Source organism: Triticum aestivum, chromosome 5A (assembly GCF_018294505.1).
Source record: "Triticum aestivum cultivar Chinese Spring chromosome 5A, IWGSC CS RefSeq v2.1, whole genome shotgun sequence".
In the NCBI taxonomy this organism is placed as follows: Eukaryota; Viridiplantae; Streptophyta; class Magnoliopsida; order Poales; family Poaceae; genus Triticum; species Triticum aestivum.
This window is the reverse complement of record NC_057806.1, coordinates 131,050,868-131,076,913: the sequence shown is the minus strand read 5'-3', so window position 1 is coordinate 131,076,913 and position 26,046 is coordinate 131,050,868. Positions and strand designations below refer to the sequence as shown.

At 46.8% G+C, this 26,046-nt stretch overlaps 1 protein-coding gene across 1 annotated transcript; it reads right to left on the bottom strand.

The window, feature by feature from the left end:
• Nucleotides 1–20,767: 20,767 nt before the first annotated feature.
• Nucleotides 20,768–22,227, bottom strand: LOC123106701 (SKP1-like protein 1). The gene is made up of 2 exons (XM_044528791.1): nt 21,738–22,227; nt 20,768–21,116 (listed from the first exon to the last, which is right to left on the bottom strand). The coding sequence occupies exons 1-2, from the start codon at nt 22,089–22,091 to the stop codon at nt 20,943–20,945; spliced, it is 528 nt and encodes a 175-aa protein (XP_044384726.1). The 5' UTR covers nt 22,092–22,227; the 3' UTR covers nt 20,768–20,942.
• Nucleotides 22,228–26,046: the final 3,819 nt, after the last annotated feature.

Below are 26,046 nucleotides of genomic sequence, written 5' to 3'. Positions count from 1 at the left end.
CAAAAATAAAATTGGGTTACCTCCCAACAAGCGCTATCGTTTAACGCCCCTAGCTAGGCATAAAAACAAGAATAGATCTAAGTATTTCCATGATAATGATAAGGTAAATCGCGAAAACTCATCTCATACTCCATATGTTCAGCAGCAAGTTTTCTTTGTGGTAAGCAAAAGTAATCAGAAGGGCTAAATTTAATGGGACAAAAGTCCCCAAGATCAAGCTCGGGAGGTATTGGTTCCTCCTTTGGCCCCTCATATTGCACAACCAATTCATCATTATAAGCATTCTTTTAGCAAAAAGTCATGAGGTTTTGTTCAAGGCAAAAACCTAACCCATTGTTCTGGATAGCAAAGTTATCATTAAGTTCAGAAGTCCTGTCAACTAGAACATCAGTAGGAACCTTTTTTCTAAGGTTTTCATTAAAAGCAACATGATCTAGAGATCGTAAACGCATTATGTCTTCTTGATAAAAAAAGATCGCTTCTATGGGAAGACAACCGGCATCCACCCTATAATGCGCAAAAATTTCGTTGGCCTCTTTTATTATAAATATGAACTCATGAGCTAAAAAGATGGTAGCTGCTCGCTTAACAGAAGAATGCTCAATATTGGAAAATTCTAGAAAAATCCTTTAGATGCAAGGATGCATATGAATAAATTGTCTTTCAAGTTCAACTATGAGCAAAGATATAGCATCCGCAAGACTACTAGTTCTATGAAGAATAGACCCTCCCATAGTGGCCAAAGCACTAGCACAAGTAAATAAATCTTGAATAACTCCTTTTCCAATAACATTACCACTACCGATCCGAAACTTTTTAGTGTGTAATATAGTAGGTTCTTCATGAGGATTAACAAAAGCATCAAGGTTCCCCCCATTGTTACTATTATCCTTATCAATGATAATCTCCCCAATTTCAGACATGATGGTAACAAACCGCACTAAGAACAAATACACAAGAGGCAAGCGGAAAGAAGCAAAGAAAAGGCAAAGGGAAAAGAGGCGAATAAAATGGCAAGGGTGAAGTGGGGGAGAGGAAAACGAGAGGCAAATGGAAAATAATGTAATGCGAGGGATAACAGTTTGTGATGGGTACTTGGTATGTCTTGACTTGAGCGTAGATCTCCCCGGCAACGGCGCCATAAATGACTAGTTGACGGGAGATCAAATCTTGACTTGACTTGGTGCAAATCTCCCCGGCAATGGTGCCAGAAATCCTTCTAGCTACCTCTTGAGCATGTGCTGGTTTTCCCTTGAAGAGGAAAGGGTGATGCAGCAAAGTAGCGTAAGTATTTCCCTCAGTTTTTGAGAACCAAGGTATCAATCCAGTAGGAGATTACACGCAAGTCACCTAGTACCTGCACAAACAATCAAGAACCTTGCAACCAATGCGGTAAAGGGGTTGTCAATCCCTTCACGGCCACTTGCAAAAGTGAGATCTGATAAAGATAATAAGATAAATATTTTTGGTATTTTTGTTGTATAGATTGAAAAGTAAAGATTGCAAAATAGTAAACGAGATGGGATAATAAAAGAGATGCAATATAATAAGTAAGAGACCCGGGGCATAGGTTTCACTAGTGGCTTCTCTCATGATAGCAAGTATTACGGTGGGTGAACAAATTACTGTCGAGCAACTGATAGAAGAGTGCATAGTTATGAGAATATCTAGGCAATGATTATGAAATATAGGCATCACGTCTGTGTTAAGTAGACCGAAACGATTCTTCCTCTACTACTATTACTCCACACATCCACCGCTATCCAGCATGCACCTAGAGTATTAAGTTCATAAGAACATAGTAAAACATTAGGCAAGATGACATGATGTAGAGGGATAAACTCAAGCAATATGCTATAAACCCCATCTTTTTATCCTCGATGGCAACAATACAATACGTGTCTTGCTCCCCCTACTATCACTGGGAAAGGACACCGCAAGATTGAACCCAAAGCTAAGCACTTCTCCCATTGCAAGAAAGATCAATCTAGTAGGCCAAACTAAACCGATAATTCAAAGAGACTTGCAAAGATATCAAATCATGCATATAAGAATTCAGAGAAGAACCAAATATTGTTCATAGATAAACCTGATCATAAATCCACAATTCATCGGATCTCAGCAAACACACCGCAAAAGAATATTACATCAAATAGATCTCCAAGAACATCGAGGCGAACTTTGTATTGAGAACCAAAGAGAGAGAAGAAGCCATCTAGATAATAACTACGGGCCCGAAGGTCTGTGGTAAACTACTCACACATCAGCGGAGAGGCTATGGTGTTGATGTAGAAGCCCTCCATGATCGATTCCCCCTCTGGCAGATCGCCAGAAAAGGTCCCCAGATGGGATCTCACGGGTACAGAAGGTTGCGATGGTGGAAAAGTGGTTTCGTGGCTCCCCCGGATGTTTTGAGGGTATAAGAGTATATATAGGCTAAAGAAGTAGGTCGGTGGAGCTACGAGGGGCCCACGAGGGTAGGGGTGTGCCTACCCCCTAGGCTGGCCTCCCTATCTCGTGGCCGCCTCGTTCCTTCCTTGACCTCCACTCCAAGTCTCCTGGATTGCGTTTGTTCTAAAAAAAGATCCTTGCGAAGGTTTCATTCCGTTTGATATTCCTTTTCTGCGAAACACTAAAATAGGCAAAAAACAGCAACTGGCACTGGGCCTCCGGTTAATATGTTAGTCCCAAAAATAATATAGAAGTGCGTATTAAAGCCCATTAAACATCCAAAACAGATAATATAATAGCATGGAACAATCAAAAATTATAGATACATTGGAGACGTATCAGGGCGTGCCCTCCACCTGGCTGCCTCCTCCTCTCTTCCACTAAGGCCCAATAAGGCTCATTGACTCCTCGAGGGGTTCCGGTAACCTCCCAGTACTCTAGAAAATGCCCGAACTCATTCGGAACCATTCCGATCTCCAAACATAGCCTTCCAATATATCGATCTTTATGTCTCGACCATTTTGAGACTCCTCGTCATGTCCGTGATCACATCCGGGACTCCGAACTGCCTTCGGTACATCAAAACACATAAACTCATAATATTGATCATCATCGAATGTTAAGCGTGCGGACCCTACGGGTTCGAGAACTATGTAGACATGACTGAGACTCATCTCCGGTCAATAACCAATAGCGGAACCTGGATGCTCATATTGGTTCCTACATATTCTATGAAGATCTTTATCGGTCAAACCGCATAACAACATATGTTGTTACCTTTGTCACCGGTATGTTACTTGCCCGAGATTCGATCGTCGATATCTCAATACCTAGTTCAATCTCGTTACCGGCAAGTCTCTTTACTTGTTCCGTAATGCATCATCCCGCAACTAACTCATTAGTCACATTGCTTGCAAGACTTATAGTGATGTGCATTACCGAGAGGGCCCAGAGATACCTCTCCGATACACAGAGTGACAAATCCTAATCTTGATCTATGCCAACTCAACAAACACCATCGGAGACACATGTAGAGAATCTTTATAGTCGCCTAGTTACGTTGTGACGTTTGATGGCACACTAAGTGTTCCTCCGGTATTCGGGAGTTGCATAATCTCATAGTCATAGGAACATGTATAAGTTATGAAGAAAGCAATAGCAATAAACTAAATGATCATAGTGCTAAGCTAATGGATGGGTCAAGTCAATCACATCATTCTCTAATGATGTGATCCCGTTTAACAAATGACAACTCATGTCTATGGTTAGGAAACTTAACCATCTTTGATTAACGAGCTAGTCAAGTAGAGGCATACTAGTGACACTCTGTTTGTCTATGTATTCACACATGTACTAAGTTTCCGGTTAATACAATTCTAGCATGAATAATAAACATTTATCATGATATAAGGAAATATAAATAACAACTTTAGTATTGCCTCTAGGGCATATTTCCTTCACAAGGTTGTCTTAGCTTACCCCCTGGAGAGGGTTCTCGGGAGCCCTAATGCCGCAGGGAGGGTCGCCGAATGGAACATTGAACTGTAGGCATTCCAGTTGGAATTCAGCACCACTAGGATCATCAAGGGTGCGGCCCTTGCCGACTTCATGGCAGAATGGACTGACATCCCCGACCGAGAAGTGGGCGAGGACATTTACCTCTCACCCGGAAATGAAGCACCGAATGGTTGGGTCAAGTACTTCAACAGCGCATTCGCGCATCACGGCGCGGGGGCTAGAGTCATGCTCATCTCGCCCACCCAGGACAAGCTCTACTACGTCGTGCATCTCTGCTTCCAGCAAGGCGAGAAGGTCTCCAACAACATCGTGGAATATGAAGGCCCGATCGCCGGCCTCAAGGCTGCAGCGGCTTTGGGGGTGAGGTGCCTCACCATCAGGGGAGACTCCCAACTCCTCGTCAACTTCTCCAAAAAAGCATACAAGCCCAAGGACGAGCACATGGAGGCATACCTCGAGGAGTTACACAAAATCGAGAAATGATTATTGGGCCTGGAATTGCAGCATGTGCCGTGCGACGAACAAGGAGGCAGATGACATCACCAAGAGGGTGTCTCCGCGTCTACCCCAGGAGCCTGTCGTCTTTGAGGAATGGCTTTTCAAGCCATCGGCAGCTCCCCTCGCTGCGGGACCAGCATCGCCTCAAGAGGAGCTTCCTCCAGCATTCCCCTCAGGCGCCCTAGCTTGCGGCCCGACCTTGGAAGCCCACCTGCTCCTCACACTTGAGCCTCAGGAGGGGTGCAGGACCGAGGCTTTCAAGGCGTACCTGCTCCAAGGCACCTTGCCGGAGAAGGAGGAACACGCAGAGCGTGTGGCCCGCCAGGCCACTGCGTACTAATCCAGGACGGTGAGCTCTACCGAAAACGGCCAAACGATGTTTCTCTACATTGCATCTCTAGGGAGCAGGAATGCGAGCTGTTGGCCGACATACATGGCGGGGACTGCGGGCATCATTCCTCATCACACACTCCCGTGGGCATGGCGTTCCGCAGCGGATTGTACTAGCCCACATCGCTCAATGATGCCACCGAGCTGGTAAGATCCTGTGATGTCTGTCAATTCCATGCCAAGCAGATCCACCTGCCTGCTCAGGGTCTCCAGACCATCCCTCTCTCATGGCCGTTCGTGATCTAGGGGTTGGACATCCTGGGCCCGTTCCCTCGAGCGTCCGGGGGCTACCGCTACCTCTATGTCGCCATCAACAAGTTCACCAAGTGGGCCGAGGTAGAGGCCGTCCGCACCATCCAGACTGGCTCAGCCGTCAAGTTCATCAAGGGCCTCATGAGTCGTTTTGTGGTTCCAAATCGCATCATCACCGACAATGGCTCGTAGTTCACCAGCAACCTTTTCAAAACATATTGTGCTAACCTTGGAACATAGATATGCTACACTTCGGTGGCACACCCTCAGAGCAACGGCCAGGCTGAGCGTGCCAACACAGAGGTCCTGAGAGGCCTCAAGGCAAGGACCTTCAAGAAGAAGCTCGAGGCCTGTGGCAAGGGCTGGCTCGATGAGCTCCAGTCCATGATGTGGTCCATCCGCACCTACGCGACCAAGCCAACGGGCGAAACTCCATTCTTCCTCGTCTATGGAGCTAAAGCGGTTCTCCCTCACGAGGCAGGCGTTGATCCGTGTGGGTCTTGGCGTTTGACGAGGCATGCCAGGACACCTCGCAGGGGATGGACCTCGTGCTAGGGGAGGAACGCGGCCGCCAAGCCTCGCTCCAAGCAGCGAGGTACCAGCAGGCGCTACGGCAGTACCACTACCACAACGTCTGCTCTAGGATGCTCGAGGTGGGTGATCTCGTCCTAAGGTGGGTGCTCTCCAGAGAAGGGCTGCATAAGCTCTCGCCCATGTGGGAGGGCCCGTTCAGGATCACCCGTGTCTCCAGCCTAGCGCCGCGCACCTGGAGACGCAGGATAGGATCTAGAACGCTTGGAACATCCAGCACAAGCAAGGCCCCGCGCCTGTAAAGGGCTCCACTCATGACACTCTCACGTAATAATGAGTTGGGGCTATACATGCCTTGGAGTCTCCTAAGTGTTGCCCCTAGGCCTCATGGGGGCTCCCACCCATGTCTTAGTGGAGGCCCCATGCTCCGCGCTGGTGGGAAGACAAGAAGACTAGTCTAGGTGCCGGACGTGGCTGTTCTTTTGCTTGCTTTCTTTAGCTGGTTTGCAACTTCTTGAATGAAATTTGGAGCTTTTGTGTCTTTCGTTCGCCAGTGTTGGAAATTTTCTCTCTTTTTGCTTTTTGTTCGCCTTTCCAATCGCGTCTCAGGAGGAGCGGTAGTTGCCTGTCGCTCTTCCTCGCGCGTCCTGCACGCAGGGGATAGGTATGGTGTGCGCCCCTGGGCTCGCCCGCGACCACACCTTGCCGACGCCTTGCCGCCCCAGCTTTGGCGCCCTTAATCCTCGCGAGACGCCCTCGAACGAGCTCGTGGACATGTGCACCCTCTTAAGTCCATGCATCCAGGCATCGCGACGTGGTGCGCTAGACACAACCAGTCCATGCTTGGGAGCTTGCCCGAGGTAGGACGAGACACCTCATGAGGCTTTCTAACCCTGCAGCTACAAGACGTCTTCTAAGGCCCAACGACTCTCGGCTCCTCAAGAAGGAAGCTCTGGAAGATGCCCCTGGAAAGGCACGCCCTCACGACGTAAGAGTAGACCTCAAGCACATCAAGCTAAGTTACCCTAACCGCACCTAGTGGAAATGCGGATATCACAACATAATATAAATGAGCATAGCATAACGACGCAAGCGACATGGTTCATTACACACCCCAGCAGGGCCCTCTACTTTTTTCAATGCAGGAGAAAAGAGGTAATGAAAGAAGTCATGCGACCACGGCAACTCCTAAGGCTCGGCCCCGGCAACACCCGAGCTCAGTCGGAGTCTTCCTCCTGTTTCACCACGGTGTGCTGGCTATGCGGCTCGTCGCCCTCCCTGATCCGAGCCCGGCGGCGCAGCGGCTCGTCGTAGTCGGCATCGCTCGTGCTCTACCCAGAGGAGGAGCCCCCCTGCTGGAGCCGTTGCCAAGGGAAAGCTCACCGGCAGCGGCATTGTGGGGACCCCGACTCATAAGTCATGATCACCGAATGCACGTGTAAAGTGATCCCAGAGATCAATGCTAACTGAACACAGAGAAGCTGAATAACAAGAGTCTTACATCCATACATACCGCCTTACATAAAATATGACCATTATGGTCAAGTCTTGAGTATAACTTCACAGCGGAAATCTTCGTCGATAACTTGGACCGATGTCATATGCCTTAACCCTACAGGCATTCTGACTGGGAAACGTCCTAGCTCGCATGTTTGTCACCGAAGTATTCTTCATGATATCCTGTTCTTTCATGCCTGGCCAATAAAATAACCAGTGGCAAGCCAATGAGTACTTTGAATGTACTCGCAAGCAACCCAAGAGTGATAACAGAATAATTGTGCAAGGCTCTACTGCTAATTTGGCATTTTTGCGGAAAGCTAGTTTTTCTCATGCAAGTATGATCATCATTTATCACGGACATGAATGTGTCTGGAACAAGTATCAGGAGGTTACAAACATCAACATCGAGAAAGAGTTATGAACAACTCATGCTCAAGCTCACCGTGACTTCCTCACGAATCACGTCAACAGATTTACCAAACCGTGTTGTTTTCCAGAAACTTATGGACATAGTCTAAGAAGCACCACCCAACTGTCCTTGACCATGGACACGGCTATTCGAATAGTTTGACACTCTGCAGAGGTTGCACACTTTATCCACAAGATCCGGGAAGCTTCCGTGTCATCCACGGCCCATGGTACCTTAAGTACCCGGGGTAAGCACCCGATCACTACCTTTCCCTAGTCGTGACCAACATACAGTCCACTCGATTGGTAATAGCCCCCGTGCCAAACATTTTCACAATTTAATTTGGTGGAGCCACGCTCCCATACTCATCACATCTCACATGCACGGGGGTACCAACGGTGTGTCCGGTGCCTTGTGAAAACAGTCATGGCCGCCAATCCAAGCACAATCCCGTCCCGAGAGTGACCACGTCACTCCCGTCACTAGTAATGGGGGCATCCATGCTAGCACAAACTAGGTAATCAATAATGCCCCGTCCCATAAGGGCTAGTGTGGTTGTACATGTTTGGTTGGGACGGTAGACAATCTTAAATCTAATCCGTCTCTGTAAACAACACTTTCATTAAGCCTCGGTACACTACCTCTCCACCAAGTAGTGACCTAATTCATCATCATCTCCCAGGGGCATTAGTGGCACCCACTGGGCTATATGCAAGTATGTCATCCACACTTGTTTCTTTCCATGCATAACCTTGACACCTTTTGTGTAGCCAACTACTATAGCATATTTCTACAATCCATCAGCACAACTTTAAACAAGGATAGAGTCATGAACAATGCAAGTATCAACGGGTATGCAATAGAGGCAAGCCCAGCAAGGTTGCCATTCAAGAACCATCATGCACTCGATGAAACAGTACAAATGTTCTCGTGATATAAAAGGGTTCAACATGGTCAAAGGGTTGCTTGCCTGGTTCATCAGAGTCTTCAAATCTTCTGGTCCATCTCCAAGTATTTCGTCTACTTCGTCAACTAATGTCGGAAACAATCATAGTAAGCAACACAACAAGGTAGGAAATAAAAGTGCTCTAAAAATGTGAGTTGGACTTTTCTAGGATGCCCTTGGCCATATGAGGAATGAATAAAGTGGTTTCATTGGGGTTTGATCAATGGATATCTCTGAACATTTCAATCCGATGGAATCGAGGGATTTGTGGATTTGCAAGAAGTGTACAGAAATATATTTTTGAAAAATGAGCAATGGCATCCATTTAACAAAGGATGATTTTAGAATCTCCTAGGAGTTGGTTCCACTTAATTTGGAGTTCAAATGACTTCCCTATGAATTTGCAAAGTTGACAAATATGAAGAAATGGTTCATTATTTTGTGTGGCACAAAAAGTATTAAAAAATGTTCAAAACTAAGTTATGAACATAGAAGTATCTGGGATTTTGAATAATGGCATTTGGATCAATTTAGAGCTCTCTGTGATTTTCTAAATTTCATCACAGAATTGGAAGATGGGGTTTTATTGGATTTGTGTGAAGGGGAGTGTTCTGAAAAAATGTGCATGCTGGACCAATAGGTAGAGCATGATTTATGGAGTCACCAGAAATTTGAATCATCAAATTTGGAGTTAGGATGTTTTATCTATGGATTTTACAAGTTATCTGGAAAAAGAAAAGAGAATAAGGCATTACCCTTATCCGGAGCACTGGGCGACAGATAGACAGTGGGCCGGCCCAGTGGCTCAGCCGCGCGGGTGGGGAGAGGTGACGTCGGAGGCGCGTTACAGGAGTGCGCCTTGGACTAGGACAAGCGGATTTCCCCTGGCCCGTCTCCACTTAAATAGCGGGGCCCAGCTGCTGGGTCGCTGACGCGCGGGGCCCAGCGCTCAGGCCATCACATACCTCCCGCTCGAACAGAGCAGAGGCAGGGGAGGTGAGGCCGAGTGGGCACCGGTGCTCTCCCGGGCGGCACGGGCCACCTCCGACAGCGCCCGGCACACCGGCGGACTCAACGTGACGCGGAGCACGTGTACATGTGCATCACGCCCGCGGGGGAGCCCGGGAAGAGGAGGAGCTTCGGGTGCGGCGAACCAGGGTGCCGCCGAGGATGAACTTGCCGCCACGGCCTCCGGGGAGTGTAAATGGAGTGTGGGGGAGCTCCGTGGTGGTTGCGGTGATGCAATGACCGCCATAAGTGGAGAGGAGGGGGCTCGTACAGCGAGAATTTAGGCGATGACCGGCGGCTCTTCTCCGGCCATGGAAGAGGTTGGAGGGCATGGGAGGAGGTGCGGGTTGGTCAAGGGGTCGCTCGGAGGGAGAGAGAGCGAAGGGGCTCCAGAGGGAGGCCTGGGGCGGCCTTATATGGCGAGGCCACGGCTCACCGTGGACGCGGCCTATGGGCACCCACGGAAATGGCCGTGGTGGCCACGGGAGGAGGCTCGGGGCTGTCTACGGCGCTCGTGGGCATGGTCCAAGTCGGGGAGAAGGAAAGGGGGAGCAGGGCGTGCTCCAGGAGGGTCCCGAGCTCGTGCGCCCATTGGCCGAGCCGGGCGATGTTGTGCACGGGCAGCAGGGGGTGAGAGAGAGGGGGAGAGGAGGGGGCCTGCACGGCTGTCGTGTTGGGGACATCGAGGGCCTAGAATGGCGCGAGGGGGAGGCTTGAGGTGGTCGGGGGACGCGGCGTCAACGGTCGGGAGCGTGATAACGTGCTCCAGAGCACGTCTTTGGCCGGCGTACGCGGCTTTTCGCGCGCACCAGCGCGTCCACTTGTGTGTGGCAGCTACAGGGGAGAGTAAACAATGGGAAAGTGGCATTGGATGCCCTGGGGAGCCACTTGAGGAGCGGTGGGGTTAAGAGAAAGAGGGAAAATTGTTGTCCAGGGAAGAAAAATGGGTCTCTTCCCCCCTTAATCATTGATCCTTGGGCAGCAAAGCATTTAGGAGTTAGAGGAGGACCAGAAGAGGCTGTGGGAAGAGTTTTAGCTCATGGAGATTAGTAGAAGGGGTTGAAACATGCATTTGGAAATTCTGCTAGAAGGTGTTTGATGGTGGTTTGGTCAAGCAAATGGGTTCCACTTGACATGAGGATTAACAGGGTGAAATGGAACATATAATTAGGGTGTTCCACCAAATTTGATCTCATTTGGGCAAAGTGGCCAATGTAACTTTAGTAAACCCTGGAAATCAACAGAAATGGCTTCTCCAAGATTTAGTCATGAAAATCTATTCTCCTTGATTCACCACTTGGTGTAGTGTCATAATTTGAGGGTTTTAACATGTCCACAAAAATTCAGATCAAAAGGAGACACTTGGCAATGTAGAGTTGTTCAAATTTGGTTCTGGACAGGAAGGGTTTTAGAACACTTTGATCATGATATCCTTCTCTCCAACTTGTGCCATTTGGTCTAGATGCATTATTACACCATTTGAAAATGTGCACCAAGTTTGAGAGCATTTGAACATGTTTGGCAGTGCAAAGTTGTTCAAACTTGGAAAAGGACAGAAATGGTTTTGAGGGGGTTTGATGATGTTTTCTTGATATGAAAGGCATGAGGCTTTGCAAGATCATAAAATATGTCATATGTGACATGCTAGAATTTTCTTGGAATTAATGAAGAAATTTCCTGTGTAAATATTTCAAAAGCTTGAAATATCCAGAAAGGGTTTTTGAGGGGTTTGACCAATAATTTGAACATGACCATGTGTTGAAACTCGTATATATGGAAAATATATGTCCACTGAATTTCCTTGATTTTTATAAAATATTTTTAGATCTTTAAAATAATTTTAACCTATTAAATACCATTTCTGGCCTTAAGAAAAAGCCTTTAAATAAAATATGAAAATAACTTTTAAAATTATTTTTTGTGGTTTATGGGTGTCCTATGTCTAATAGGAGTCAAATATAATTTTTGAAAGATTTTTCACACCCTTCATTAAGTACTTGTAGTTCAAGTCTCAAGTTAGGGGCTTTTGGAAAACCTAATTTAGAAAATACTTTTTGGCCAAATTATTTTTACAAGAAAATTATGTTCTAACCTATACACATGGCATGAACATTGGGCAAAGTTTTGGATCAAGGAGATGAAGTATATGGGTTGGAGGATTTATTTGATTTTTAGAGCACTTGCAAACAGCAAAGCAAATTCAATCAAACAAAGACCAAACAATCAAAAGTTTTTGTCAAACCACATTTTATCATGATTTATTAGCTTAAGTGTTGTGGCATGAAAATCAGGGTGTGACAGGCACCTTCGCCGTCGCCGTCATCGTCGTTGTCGCTCTCCGGGAAGCACCCCAGACGTCGGCCGCTCTCCCCAAAGACCCTGATGTAGAGGGCCGCGGCGCCGTCATACTTGAAGTGGAGGGTGCACCTCCCATGCAGACCACGCGCGCGGACAAATGGTTGCCACCTGCTGTTCAGGAACACATTGCCAGCGGTGATGACTTTAACATCCACCCACGAGGCCTTGCTACAACAGCTGTCGGCCTGCAACCAGAGGCCGCCAGGCCCTCCAGTCGGCAGCGCGCTCGTGAAGGAGCACGGAAGCTGGAACCAGATGCCCGCTGGCCTCTTCGACCAAATGATGAACTCCACAGGCATGTCGGTCGAGTGGGAGCGCGGTCGCGGTGGCCAGACGATCGCCGCGCGCCTCCCCCCATCGCCTAGGTCGCCCTGTCCACGTCAGCCCCTGCCGCGGGAGGAAGCCCCACCACGGCTGCCGGAGGCAACGCCGGCCGTCGGAGGAATGCGCCCGCGCCCCTGAGAGGCCGCTATCAGGGTCGCCGCGTGCTTTCGAGGCTACCCACGACCTCTCTTTGGTGGCGGCGAGCCCGACCCCTCCTTGGGGGCTTTTCCCTTCTCCGCAGCAGAAAACCTCCTCGTTGGCGCCATGGGCACTTCGGCAAGACAGTATGACAAGAAGGAAGAAGAAGCAACAAGCAGCGAGAAGGCGGAGATGAGCAGGGGGCTCTGCCCCTCCCCCCATTTATAACCAGAGGGAGGCCAATTGTCAGCCTCCATGATCCCCAGTAATGATGATCTTTTCACATGCAGCAGGCTCTTGTCAAGTCGAACGGTTGTCGAGGCAGCATGGGGAGGTGGAGACGCCCACATCCCATCAAGCACCACGCGTCGACCGAGGACGCAAGCGGTTGGGGCCCGCGGCGCTTCGGCCTTGCCCTTTGGCTTTGCTTCGAGGCCAAGTCCTAGTGCGCCTTGGGCCCGGGGGCTACTATCAGTGTTCTGGGAACTGGGGTACCCAGATTTGCTTGCCTGTGGCCCACGGCGTGACTCGACCGATGGCCTGGTACAACCCTCTTCAGCACCAACAACATAAGACCCTCGCAAGGGTCCAAGCCTCGCGAGGTGAACGACGCCAAGACCTCTAGAAGGAGTGGCCTCCTTGGGCTCACTCCTGAGGGGTGGAGATTTCCATGCGAGCCCTCAGCTTGTGAGGTTCAGATGATGCAAGCCATGACGACCAAGGCCAGGCGGGCACCAGCGGGCGCAGTACAGCAGGTTTCCTCTTTGGTGCTAAAGAGGCAAGCGCAGGCGCGGAGTCCCAAGGAATCAACCAAAGGTTTCCATTTCCATACTAAAAGACCAAGACCGCCAGGACGGCAGGACGGAGGTCATCGCCGAGCCCACCACAACGTCATGACCACAAGCTTTGCAGGCGCAGACCACCTTTCGCCAGGATAAGATGTACTAGTTGTCTCCCTTCAAATTTGGCCGTTGTGGGATCCCTTCCCGCCTTCATTTTGGGAAGTGGACCAAGGCCACTATAAGTATAGCCTAGTCACCACCATAGAGAGGGGATTCAGACCATCCACACCCTCACACGTACAAGAACACACCTCCTGAGGTTGTTCTTCCACTGTGCTAGTTCATCCTCAGCCCACCTCGAGGCTAATCCACCACAAAGCAGGAGTAGGGTATTACACCGCAAGGTGGCCCGAACCTGGGTAAACTGCCTTGTCCCGTTCTTCCACAGTTCATTGAGCTAGGTCGTGAGATCGACGAGTTGGCAGACTGGGGAGGTTAAGTTCTTCGCATGCACCCCAGAGTTCGAATCCTTGGGTCTGTGGAGCCCCGAATCCGACAATTTGTGAAAAGAAAACCATCGTATATAAATCACAAGAAAATTTTGAACAACAAAAAGCAATTATTTGAATTAGTTTTAGTGCAACAGAAACATTCTAGAGTTTGAAAAATACCATAAAAAGATAGTCCTTGGGAAAAATTATTATGGAAATATTTCTTACTGAATTTTAAAAGTTAAATGAAATGATTTAAGAACACTCTCAAACACACAATATTTTCAAAAGTTTCTATATGGAGGGGAGAATATTAGAAAAGAAACTAAAGATAATAAAGGTCCTAATATAATTCAAAATTTTATTTTGTCCAAGTTTTACTTAATAAAAACATGGTTAAAATTTTGGGGTGTTACAAAATCTACCCCCCTTAAAGAAAATCTCGTCCTCGAGATTTGTTAAGGTGGTCACCAGAATTACGTCTACCTCTCCGAGGTGATACTACTGAATTAAATATCTGACTGACGCGATTTAGACACAGTTACAGTGAAGGTACTGATAATTGGTGCAACTACAGTTAGGTACTAGTGTGGTGGATTTTAGTTCTACGGCTAGGGAAACTGAGGATTTGCTATTTAGAGATACGACAAATTTGAAAAAAGTATGATTTGAAGTTCCAAACTTTACTTGTCGTACTCTAGTGTACAGTGCCCTCTTCTACTGACACGTGGACCCTGGGCCCACTGTCAGTCTCTTCTTCTTCCTCCAGCTCTCCTCTCCTTCTCTCTCGCACGCGCTTTCTCCACCTGCAGCGTCTAGAGCGTAGGACATCTAGGACCGTACTGCGGTAGTGCGCAACATGGTTGCTACTGGTGCAGCGTGCACTCACCTCATGAGCCAGCACCTTCTCGGCACTGCTTGCGGATTCGCCTCCAAACACCGGCAATCAAGCGGCGAGTGGAGCTGGTGGACTTTGCTCACCGTGCACCGAGATCGAGCTATAAAAACAACCGTGATTCTTTCTCTCTTCTACCTCACACCTTGCCTCACTTCCCCTTCTTCTTCCTTCTTCTTGTTATAGGAGGTCGAGGTGAAACCCCAATGGAGGACATATTTTCGAATGTGATCACGATTCTCCTGGTCGGGATGTTGGCGGCGTTGGTTGGTATCTCGCTACTCCTATGTGCGATGGTTTTAGATGATCACCATGATGCTACTACTTGAGTGGTGGCTCCCCATGGCGGCGGTGGTCATGAGGACTAGACATTAGTGTCGGTTAAGAGTGATTGTTAGTGCATGTGGCGGTAGGTTTCGCATAAATAAGACCCACAAGTTTTCTATGAAAAACTATGGTGTGGTGTTAGTGATCCGACAAATGAGGTGTTTGATTAGGTGCCAAGGGTGTGTGGTCTCTGCACTTCGTGCATGTGGTGGAGTGAGTGTGGCTGCAAGCAGGATGTCGTGGCGGTGCGTGAATTAATTCTATGTTGGTAAAATTATTTGCCGTGGTGGTCCTTAATAAAGTCTCAATCTGAGATTTGTTATGGGTGAAAAATCGATTATAAATCATGGCAGCAAAATTACTCATATGCAACTTCAGCCAAACCATTCACTCACAGGGTAAATCCTGAGATGCGACACAGATATCAAATCATACAATTAAACACTAGACTAACGATCACAACCATGGTGTCTATGGTACAAAGGTAAGATCGCTAGGGTTCTGAGGAAATATCCCCGGCATTGGGACACATCCTTCTTCCTTCGGGGAAATTCGATGGAGGGGTCGGAGAATGTTCCCTCCTTAGTTTGGCAATAGTGGTCTGTCGATGACGATCTGAGGATTCAAGATAGCAAGAGTCTGGAGGAAGTCCATCACTTGCTGGGCCAAATGCTCCTGTGTGATGACATATTGAACAAGGTTGGCCAGCATTGGATCTCTCTCTGATTGTCCATAGGGGAAAGATGCTTCTTCTCTGGGTGCTGCACGGCTCGTGTAGTAGTGATACCCCCTTTCGCTAGAACGAGGCACTGCGAACCGAAGACGGGTAATCACTTCGTAGGCAGCAATTTCTATAGCCATTTCCGAAGTTCGCATAGATTTCCCAATGAAAACGACATTTGTAGGGTCTTGGTTTGGGTCTACTAGTGGGATGTGCACGACTACCTAATATTTCAAGGCGTTGCGGTTGATCCTCGATTTGAATAGCTCGTACTAGGGTGGTTGAGTGGAGCCAAGAGTGTTGCGGGTGAAATCCCACAATATATTGACAAAACTACCCGGGGTTGCATCTAGGGTTCTCAGATGAATCCCAAGGTGCGACATGGGGGAAATGGTTGTGGAGGTAGTGTACAAAGTGAGGGATGGTGGTTATAGTCACGAGAGTGGCCTCTTATATAGGTGTCTGGCTAGGAAACATATTTCAGTGTGGGTACGATTTTGGGTATCGGCTCTGTTCTAGAGTGGTCGGGGTCAAAGTCGCAGATATAAATCACAAAATGTGACGTATTACTGTTGTTGTTGGTTAGGGAGGTAGGTTGGGCACCGACTGCTGAAAGGTGTCGACTGGCCACTGCAGGTTGTCGGATAGGACGGGCTTGACTATGGACACGGAAGGATGTGGATGGTGTGGAGACCTAAGGACAGTGACCAGGCTATGATAGGATTAGCCAATGGTCAGTCTAGCTCTGGTACCAAGATTGTCATTGCCAGATTTTCTGAGACATAAAATCCCAGCAAATAACCCTTGTGTCATCACCGTCCCCAGGATTTTACTGTTGTTGGTGGACACTTCCTTGATATAGAATTCCAAGTAGTTACAAGAATTTGAATACAAGACCATAAAGGTCCATTGAGTATATCAAGGATCTCTAGTGGTGGATGACGGAAGCGACTCGTGGATCTCCAACGTTGATGGGACTCCATTCCCACTGGAACAACTGGCCTAGCTAACTTCTATCTCACGTGGCTGCTATCTCCAATTTCTAGGTTGCAAGGTGTCTTCGTAGTCCTCGTCTCCGAATTGTAAATTTGGCCAAGACAATAGCCAAGTACAAGCTAGTGAGTACGCTTGAATGTGCTCGCAAATATCATGAACAAAAGATATAATAAAAGCAGGCAGAATGCATGCAACTAATTCTAAGTATATTCTACCATGTCGTGATAAGAATTTAATGCTATCATGTGAAGTATTATATATGCACAATTAATAAAGGTTGTCAACTAATATCAGTAAGGTATAAGTAAATCATAATGTTGCATAGAAATTTAGATTCGGGCCTCAGGAGGTAGAACCGTCCCAAAGGAATCCAAGAGAAAAAAGTAAAACAATGCCACAGTTGGATGTCTTCGCGACGCCACACAAAGGGCTTTACTTCAATTGGAATTAAAGGCAAAGGGAATTCTAGGTGCTAGAACCGTCCGGTGAATTCCAAAAGAAAATAATATATGAGCCAGTCAGGTGTCTGAAGCGACGCCTCGAAAGGTCTTGAAAATAAATGCCACAGTCGGGTGTCTGAAGAGGCGCCTCATAAAGGGCTTACAAGAAAATAAAAACACGAGTATCCAGGTGGTAAAACCTTCCCAGAGATACTCAACAATTAATATAAGAGAAAGGGTTAGTCCATAATAACATTAGTGATCACAATCTTCCATCGTAAATCATAACCAGTTTCTGATTTAGTTCCTTTTTCCTCTGAAGACCAACACTAAGACCGACACTTGACCGATCCCAGACTATAGTCCTTAACCGCGGACACGGCTATTTGAATAGGTTTTATACTCTGCAGAGGTTGTACCCTTTACCCACAATTTCTTTAGTCAACACCGAGACATTGACTAATTCCAGTTACAGCCTTTCGGTTGACAACACACCTAACTAGCACACACCAACTTAAATTTCCTGATGTCGAGAATCACCGAAAGCATCTCTCAAGAAAACTCTAAGACGGAGAGGTCACAACCTTGCATGGGATCGCAATTTATACCGCGCGCTAACTAAGGGGTGCCCTCCTCTCGGCCTCCGCCGGAAACACCCATGCCCCCTGACCCGATGACTGGCATTATTCCTGGAACCGGGAAACCCGCATCATGGCCCTCTATATGGTGTGCGCGGGAAAGGGGTTAACAACTTACTAAATCGTACCCTAGCTATGGAAGGGACAAGTGGGAGCATGAATCAAGTATGGGGGTTACCGGAACATGATTCGATCTATGGTCAACTCAGGAGATTTATATTTTCTTGCAATGATTAGCACAATATATTTCCTTGGTGGCACCCAACAGGGCCACCCCATGGCATGTCCCAACATGCACTCACTATTCATACTCGTCACAACGAGATCCATGTCTCACGGTCACTTTCACTAGTGACAGATTCTTTCCTACATGTTAGTCACAACAAATATAGCCATGGGTGTCACGAGGCAATAACCACATCCACATGTGTTCATGTTTAAGTGAAACAATTCTATCAATGAATTACCATACACATGATCAAAATTATTCTAGCAAGCAAACAACCAAACTTTCACCATATCAAGTGTTAAAGGTGCTTGCCTTGACCATGCAGAAAGGTTGGGTGTAGTTCACAAGCTTTGAAAACATCATGTTCCCTCCACTTTCCTATTTTCAAAATAATGCAAATCTCACATAAAACCATAATAGTACAAAAAGTTGTTTGTAAATTTTTGAAATAAATACTAAGATAAATTAGATAAAATTTTAGGAATAACAGAAAAAGAATCAAGTTGTTTGGAGTTGTGCTTTAAAAACTAAAGGCGGTCAAAGTTGTAGTCAAATCTATTTTTAATTTAAAACTTAAAAAGAAAACGGTCCGGACATAAATACGTCTCCCTGCAGGGTAAACGTACTAAGCCGAACGCGCCAGCGATTTAGACGGAAAAGAATAGAATCCTGGCAGATGGGTCCCCCCGTCAGGTTTGAAAATCGCGGGCGAGAACAGAGGGGAGGAGGGGGTGGTCACCGGCAGCGATCGACGACGATCCAGGGGATGGCGGTGGTGCAGGTGTGCACAGGGTGCTTGTCCGCATCGGTGGGTGGTGTATTTGGTCGCCGACGAGCAGCGTAACGACGGCGACGTCGACTCCGGCGGACGGCGGCTTCGGGTGATGTGGGATCTCATCAGAGGGACCTCCGAACGTCAAATTGACGCACGGGTCAGATGAAGAAACGTATTTTGAGGCTACTGGTGAAATTTGGGAGGTGGAGGTGGAGGTGGACGAACGGCGTCGGTTTCTTCTCGGGATCAAAGGCGGATCGGGCGGCCGGAGTTGGGGAAGAAGACCTCCCCGAGGCCGTTAGATCCCTCTGGTGTGCGATTGGGAATGGGTGGAGGTGGTGTGTGCTCAAAACGGGGCTTGGATTGCCGTTTTAAAACCCGAGCGGCGATGATAGGAGACGATCGGATCACGCCGGAGTTGATTTGGCCGGTGGAGGTAGCTATGGCCGATGCGCGTGGACGGTGGGTGTCGATGTGATCGGTGGAATCTCCTCAAAGCGCCAGCGCGCTCGATTCCAAGCTCCACGGCCTCGCTCACAGTGAATCTCCCGTACGGCCATGGCGGACGACGCCAGCTCCGGCGACTGACAACAGGGCCTGAGCTGTCTAGACGGTGGTCTGGTGTCGCGAGGAAGGGGTAGGCCTGGGCAGTGCGTGGTGTAATGGCGCGTCGGTGGCAGTGGCTAGCTGGCGGCTGCCCGTGGCTTGGCCGGCGGCCATTGCACCGGTCTGCTGCCCCGCTGGTCGGTGCTATCGACTGGCGAGTGGGTCAGGGCGTAGTCTAGAAGGTTTGCAATGAAGGGGAGGAAGAGCTCCTCTGATTTTTTTCCCAAAATCAGTATGGTGCACAGAAGGTGTTCGACGAAATGCCAATGCTAGCTAGGCATTTTTGAAAAATTTGAAACTTTTTGTGGAGGCTCTCTGATGCAGTTCTAAGATGCTGTAAAAGTTCCAGAATTGTTGGAGTAGGAGAGATTGGGTTTTAAGCAAGGAATATGAATCTGGTCCAAATTTCATTCAAATGGAATTTGAATTATTTGAACTATGGACCTGAATGTTTTTTAAGAAATTGAATGAGGGTAGTGATGTTTTGTTGTAGTAGGATTTGTGAGGCCAGAAGTGCTAAGGAGATCATAGTTCCTTTGCAATCCACAAGAATCAATAATTGTTGGAAAATTGGGTTTAGAAATAATTTGAATAACAAAAGAAATTTTTGTGTGGGTAGAATGAGGTATGGATTCTGCCATAGGGCAGGGGAGGTGCTTGAGAACACATTTTGAAATAAATTTGGGTCTAAAAGGGCCCCAGCTTTTAAAATAAAAAATAAAAAAAATTAGACAATTGAAGAAAAAATTACTTCCATAATAATTTAAAATATGAAACTTTTCAGGATATTTGTGAAAAGAAAACCATCATATATAAATCACAAGAAAACTTTAAACACCAAAAGAAATTATTTGAATTAGTTTTAGTGCAACAAAAACATTCTAAAGTTTAAAAAATACCATAAAAGATAATCTTTGGGCAAACTTTTATTATGGAAATATTTCTTACTGAATGTTAAAAGTTAAATGAAATGATTTAAGAACACTCTCAAACACACAATATTTTTCAAATTTTCTATATGGAGGGAAGAATATTAGAAAAGAAACTAGAAATAATAAAAGTCCTAATATAATTCAAAATTTTATTTCTGTCCACGTTTTACTTAACAAAAGCATGGTTAATTTTTTGGGGTGTCACATAGGGTCACCGCTAAGAGGGTGACCAGATTGGTGATCCTTTCTTGATCAAAAAGTTGGTGGAGATTGTTTTGGAAGATCAGCTTCCTCAGCCTAGGATCATATCATGTCCCTTGGGCCTGGTTGGCATTGAAGTCAGTTTATCGTCTGGCTTCCCAGGAGGTGAGCCACCCACAGTACCTTGTACCATCAATAACTTCTTATAAGAATTCTATGGGTATGTTACCATTTCAAATGGTTTATGCAACATCATGTAATCTACCTTGAAGATAAAACATAAAGCATATTGTCCTGTTAAACAACAAAATAATGATTCGGATTGGCTCAGGAGAAAATGTTACTTGACATGAGTGCTTTAGGTGAATGTCAGAATTAATCTTATGAAAATACTAAGATGTTTGACAAGTGTTGGCCACTGACCACAATACTTTTTTTGCTCACGCAAGCATAAACACTGAAGATGTTCACCGACACCACTTCATAGACTCCAGTGTAATTACAACCAATTAAAACATAAAGAGTGCAGTTAAAAGGTTGACATGACAAATACTAAGCGTTCATTCAACACCACATAGATGCTCCTCTACTGAAATGCCCACGGGTTCTCCCTGCGGATCTTCTCCTCGTCCTCTGGCAAGTAGTCGTTCTCGGTGTTGAAGAAATTACGGATCTCCTCTGGAGGTTTGCCACTAATCATGTCTGCAGCAGTCTGGCAAGTCAGGTCCAACAACCCCTTGATGTCGAGGTAACTTGCAGCCTGAGAGGGGGCAGAAAGAACCATAGGGTGTCAGAGAGAAGCATTAATGGCTATAGAACATGGATAATTAGATAGATCGTCTTGCATTAAGATGTGTTACAAGCTAATAAAACACAAAACAACACATGAAGTGACCTATCATGTGAGAGAGAAGCATTAATATATGTAGCATAATCATAAAACATAAAACAACACATGAAGTGACCTATCGTCTGATGTTTCTGCATGTTAATCACATAAAATTTGCTGGCACAATGATAGTGCATTTGGTAAGTTCACACTGATCATAATAAAGCTTCATAGGTTACACATAACAATGACATACACATATCAATGAAACATATCAGATCACAAGATGATACCCTAACCTATTTACTAGGATTTTGTATGGCCGACCAATGTGTACATCACTAATAAATCATAGTCATGTATAATCTAAACCTAATCTAGTCCAATCGAATCGAACCAAATCTACCTTGATTCTTGTACGAGGAGTCCATCCAATCTAATATAAACAGTAGCAAGACGGGCAAGCCCAATCTAGATTCGAGTGCCAAAAGGGGAACATCAAGAAAAAGTAGATCTAGAAAAACTAAATGGTCGAATTGAAGGATATCATACCTTGATGAGTTCGAAGAGGGTGTCAGGGTCGACGTTGATGAATTCTGCGTCCCAGATCTTGAGGTCCTCGGCTAGGGCGGCAGGAGCCATGGTGTCAGACGCAGTAGCACCTGTGGCTCCACTAGAGACGTCAACTGTCTTGGCCAGGACATGTTTATTGAAATACTCGATGACCTTGGAGAGGACCTTGGAGTTGATGTTGGGTATCGGAATGCCTTTGTCGGCGCAGTCATCCTCGATCATGTGGCGGATGGTCTGCCACTCCATGGTGACTGCCTCCTCCACCTCGAACTCCTCGCCATCGGCCGACTTGAGCATTATCATCTTCTTCTCACATGCCTCTACGGTCGCCATCTGCTGGATCTGGGCTAAGGTGGGGGCGGATGAATTGGGGATTGGGGAAACCCTAGAAACACAACGGCGGTGACGACGGCAGAGGAGAGGAAAAGATGGGAGATTTGGTTGTTGTGGGGTGGGCTGGGCTAGGTTCCAGGGGAATTTATTTATTGAGGCGGGGCAACACATGAATGGACACCTATCTATCGTACATCACAAGGAAACGAAGACAAGTACTACCAAACCAAATCGAACCAAATTTGGACGGGATTTGTTTTATGAGATCTATAGGAGCAAGGGTCCGAGTACATATTCCACCGTCCGATCTATATCTAGCGCATGCAAGGCCAGCGGTTGCACTTTTACAAAAAGGCTTCCGCCACTCCGCTCTTTTCTTTTGCACAAAACCACTTTGTCTCCCCATGCAACCTCATCCCTCCCCCAACGTCCTCCAGCCAGTCGTGGATCCCGATCTAGCATGGTGGGCACCACACCATCCCGCGCCCCAATGCCACACATGCCTCCTCTTTATCGCGGTCGCCCACCACCACCAGGACCCCCTTCTCCGGCCATCTCCTCTATGCCATTCCTCGTCTCCTCCAATGCCGACCTTTGCAAGTACGTGACCAACGTTGTAGTTCCTCGATGCATCGTGAATGTCCTCCTCTGTTCCAACAGCCCCACCACCCACCATCACCACCACCTCCCTTTCCTCCTCCTCGGCAGTGGTAGCGGCTAGGCGAAACCCCAGCAGGGTGAGGAAGAGGAAACATGGTGGTGGTGGAAGATAGGAAAGATGGATGATTTTGTTGTTGTAAGATGGGTTGGGCTTCTAGGGTCCGGGTTAGGATATTTAATGGGGGAGGGTCAGCAACGCCTGGTAGGATAGAGTGTCGGACCTCACAAGGAAGTGACCCAAATTTGGACCATGTAGATGGATTAAACATTTATCAATGTTAAATCATGGGACATAGTTGTATTGTGGTTTCCTAATTTGGCTTCTGCCTGAGCACTAAAGTTTGTCATAGACACAATTTAAGTTTCTATATAGGAGAAGATTGTACTTATGATAAAAAGTGCTCATTGCAAATATCCTAGACATGTTAAATATATGATTCAAAGAAGAAATGCGGAATTCATTGGTCTCCTTCTACCATCAAATATTATGCAATAATATTCAATGCTTTGGTGGATTGGGGATTAGGGAAAACCCTAGTGCGATAGTGGTGGCGGTGGAAGAGAGGAAAGATGGGCGCTTTGTGAAGGAAATATGCCCTAGAGGCAATAATAAAGTTATTATTTATTTCCTTATATCATGATAAATGTTTATAATTCATGCTAGAATTGTATTAACCGGAAACATAATACATGTGTGAATACATAGACAAACAGAGTGTCACTAGTATGCCTCTACTTGACTAGCTCGTTGACCAAAGATGGTTATGTTTCCTAACCATAGACATGAGTTGTCATTTGATTAACGAGATCACATCATTAGGAGAATGATGTGATTGACTTGACCCATTCCGTTACCTTAGCACTCGATCGATTAGTATGTTGTTATTGCTTTCTTCATGACTTATACATGTTCCTATGACTATGAGATTATGCAACTCCCGTTTACCGGAGGAACACTTTGTGTGCTACCAAACGTCACAACGTAACTGGGTGATTATAAAGGTGCTCTACAGGTGTCTTCGAAGGTACTTGTTGGGTTGGCGTATTCAAGATTAGGATTTGTCACTCCGATTGTCGGAGAGGTATCTTTGGGCCCACTCGATAATACACATCACTTAAGCCTTGCAAGCATTGCAACTAATGAGTTAGTTGCAGGATGAGGTATTACGGAACGAGTAAAGAGATTTGCCGGTAATGATATTGAACTAGGTATTGAGATACCGATGATCGAATCTCGGTCAAGTAACATACCGATGACAAAGGGAACATCGTATGTTGTTATGCGGTTTGACCGATAAAGATCTTCATAGAATATGTGGGAGCCAATATGAGCATCCAGGTTTCGCTATTGGTTATTGACCGGAGACGTGTCTCGGTCATGTCTACATAGTTCTCGAACCCGTAGGGTCCGCACGCTTAAAGTTCGATGACGGTTATATTATGAGTTTATGTGTTTTGATGTACCGAAGAAGTTCGGAGTCCCGGATGAGATCGGGGACATGACGAGGAGTCTTGAAATGGTCGAGACATAAAGATCGATATATTGGACGACTATATTCGGACTTCAGAAAGGTTCCGAGTGATTAGGGTATTTTTCGGAGTACTGGAGAGTTACGGGAATTCGCCGGGGAGTATATGAGCCTTATTGGACCATACGGGAATAGAGAGAGGCCAAAAGGAAGGAGGCCTGCGCCCCCCTCTGGTCCGAATTGGACAAGGGGTGCAGCCCCCTTTTCCTTCTCCCTCTCCTCCTCTTTCCTTCTCTCCTACTCCAACAAGGAAAGGAGGAGTCCTACTCCCGGTAGGAGTAGGACTCCCCCTTGGCACGCCCTTCTCCTAGGCCGGCCGCCTCCCCCCTTCCTCCTTTATATACAGGGGCAGGGGGCACCTCTAGACACACAAGTTGATCAAGTTGATCGCCTCTTAGCCGTGTGCGGTGCCCCCCTCCACCATAGTCCACCTCGATAATACTGTAGCGATGCTTAGGCGAAGCCCTGCGTCGGTAGAACATCAACATCGTCACCACGCCATCGTGCTGACGAAACTCTCCCTCAACACTCGGCTGGATCGGAGTTCGAGGGACGTCATCGGGCTGAACGTGTCCTAAACTCGGAGGTGTCGTACGTTCGGTACTTGATCAGTCGGATCGTGAAGACGTACGACTACATCAACCACGTTGTGCTCACGCTTCCGCTTACGGTCTACGAGGGTACGTGGACAACACTCTCCCCTCTCATTGCTATGCATCACCATGATCTTGCGTGTGCGTAGGAATTTTTTTGAAATTACTACGTTCCCCAACAGTGGCATCCGAGCCAGGTTTTATGCGTTGATGTAATATGCACGAGTAGAACACAAGTGAGTTGTGGGCGATATAAGTCATACTGCTTACCAGCATGTCACACTTTCGTCCGGCGGTATTGTTGGATGAAGCGGTCCGGACCGACATTACGCGTACGCTTACGCGAGACTGGTTCTACCGACATGCTTTGCACACATGTGGCTGGCGGGTGTTAGTTTCTCCAACTTTAGTTGAACCGAGTGTGGCTACGCCCGGTCCTTGCGAAGGTTAAAACAACACCAACTTGATAAACTATCGTTGTGGTTTTGATGCGTAGGTAAGAACGGTTCTTGCTAAGCCCGTAGAAACCACGTAAAACTTGCAACAACAAAGTAGAGGACGTCTAACTTGTTTTTGCAGGGCATGTTGTGATGTGATATGGTCAAGACATGATGCTAAATTTTATTGTATGAGTTGATCATGTTTTGTAACCGAGTTATCGGCAACTGGCAGGAGCCATATAGTTGTCGCTTTATTGTATGCAATGCAATCGCCCTGTAATGCTTTACTTTATCACTAAGCGGTAGCGATAGTCGTAGAAGCATAAGATTGGCGAAACGACAACGATGCTACGATGGAGATCAAGGTGTCGTGCCGGTGACGATGGTGATCATGGAGGTGCTTTGGAGATGGAGATCACAAGCACAAGATGATGATGGCCATATCATATCACTTATATTGATTGCATGTGATGTTTATCTTTTATGCATCTTATCTTGCTTTGATTGACGGTAGCATTATAAGATGATCCCTCACTAAATTATCAAAGTATAAGTGTTCTCCCTGAGTATGCACCGTTGCGAAAGTTCTTCGTGCTGAGACACCACGTGATGATCGGGTGTGATAGGCTCTACATTCAAATACAACGGGTGCAAAACAGTTGCACACGCGGAATACTCAGGTTAAACTTGACGAGCCTAGCATATAACAGATATGGCCACGGAACACGGAGAC

Coding starts and splice junctions, on each gene's coding strand:
- LOC123106701 (XM_044528791.1), bottom strand. CDS start 22,091: ATGGCGACCGTAGAGGCATGTGAGAAGAAGATGATAATGCTCAAGTCG. Junction 21,117..21,737: donor CCCTCTTCGAACTCATCAAG/GTATGATATCCT, acceptor GCCCCCTCTCAG/GCTGCAAGTTACCTCGACAT.